Source organism: Eimeria mitis, genomic scaffold (assembly GCF_000499745.2).
Source record: "Eimeria mitis Houghton genomic scaffold, Emh_scaff489, whole genome shotgun sequence".
Taxonomy (NCBI): domain Eukaryota; phylum Apicomplexa; class Conoidasida; order Eucoccidiorida; family Eimeriidae; genus Eimeria; species Eimeria mitis.
Window position 1 is genome coordinate 18328 of NW_013573189.1, and position 500 is coordinate 18827.

The 500-nt window shown below is 42.0% G+C and overlaps 1 protein-coding gene across 1 annotated transcript in view; it reads right to left on the reverse strand.

Moving 5' to 3' along the window:
* The window catches only part of EMH_0014010 (uncharacterized protein), a gene marked incomplete at both ends in the record, with an annotated part of 1899 nt that overhangs the window by 251 nt on the left and 1148 nt on the right, over nucleotides 1-500 (reverse strand). The window contains one exon of the mRNA XM_013499978.1: nucleotides 221-326. Within this exon, the coding sequence (XP_013355432.1) occupies nucleotides 221-326 (106 nt within the window). The remainder of the gene's footprint in view (nucleotides 1-220; nucleotides 327-500) is intronic.

Below are 500 nucleotides of genomic sequence, written 5' to 3' on the forward strand. Positions count from 1 at the left end.
TATTTTATTCTTTATTTTATTTTATTTTGTTTTATTTTTTATTTTGGTGTATTTTATGTGGATATATGGATGTTTATTTGTAGGTTTATATTCTTAGTAGTAGGTGTTCATACTCAGCTGCGTATACACCCCAACCCAGATGCACACACACAGCTGCATCCTGCAACAACACCAAAACCCTAAACCCTAAACCCTAAACCCTAAACCCTAAACCCTAAACCCTAAACCCTTGCCTGCGGGGTTCCAGGCCGTCATGATGATGCGGCGATCGTAAGGGTTTGTTCTCAGCTTATGAATTACCTCTCTTAGCTGGTCTATACCCTGGCCTGCATACAAACCCTAAACCCTAAACCCTAAACCCTAAACCCCAAACCCTAAACGCTAAACCCTAAACCCCAAACCCTAAACGCTAAACCCTAAACCCTAAACCCTAAACCCTCACCAGTGTAATCCGCATGCATGTTGGTGTACTTAGCGCCAAAATGCCTCCATTGAAATCC